This window comes from Eimeria mitis, genomic scaffold (genome assembly GCF_000499745.2).
Source record: "Eimeria mitis Houghton genomic scaffold, Emh_scaff3311, whole genome shotgun sequence".
NCBI classification, from domain to species: domain Eukaryota; phylum Apicomplexa; class Conoidasida; order Eucoccidiorida; family Eimeriidae; genus Eimeria; species Eimeria mitis.
The window spans coordinates 5,008-5,622 of NW_013571651.1; the positions used below are offsets into that span (position 1 = coordinate 5,008).

The 615-nt window shown below is 62.1% G+C and overlaps 1 protein-coding gene across 1 annotated transcript in view; it reads left to right on the plus strand.

The window, feature by feature from the left end:
* EMH_0064670 (uncharacterized protein) overlaps positions 1 to 615 on the plus strand; it is a gene marked incomplete at both ends in the record, with an annotated part of 1,821 nt that overhangs the window by 298 nt on the left and 908 nt on the right. The window contains one exon of the mRNA XM_013498292.1: positions 1 to 613. Within this exon, the coding sequence (XP_013353746.1) occupies positions 1 to 613 (613 nt within the window). The remainder of the gene's footprint in view (positions 614 to 615) is intronic.

Consider the following 615-nt stretch of genomic DNA (forward strand, 5'->3'; position numbering starts at 1 on the left):
CAGCAGCAGCAGCACCCCCACCCCCCCCGCCAGCAACTGTTGCTCCCGCTGCTGCTGCTGCTGCTGCTGCTGCTGCTGCTGCTGATGGGCTGCAGCAAGACGAGGGGCTGCTGCAGGGGGAGGAGGCCGTCTCCGACCCCCTGGTGCGGCACTGCAGCAGCAAAGGAGCAGCAGAAGCATTTCACCGTGTGGGTTCTCTGAGTGCGGGTGCAGCAGCAGCAGCAGCAGCTGCTGCTGCTGCAGCAACAGCAGCAACAGCAGCAGCAACTGCAGCAGAAGGGGACTGGCGCGATGCACCTGATCCAACAACAGCAGCAGCAGCAGCAGAAACAACACACATAGACAATGGCTTTGCTGCAGCAAGAACACCGCAGCAGCAGCGGGAGGAGAAGGAGCAGCAGCTGCAGCAGGCAGCAGCAGTAACTGAGCAGATGCGTCGCTTGCTGCTGCAGCAGCAGCAACAGCAACAGCAGCAGCAACAGCAGCAGCAACAGCAGCAGCAGCAGCTGCTGCAACAGCTGCAACCCCTGACTGTGTGCGCATGTGGGGGACAGACAGTTGCTGCTGCGGTGCTGCAGCTTGCTGCTGACATAAAGGAGGTGCAGCAGCAGCAGC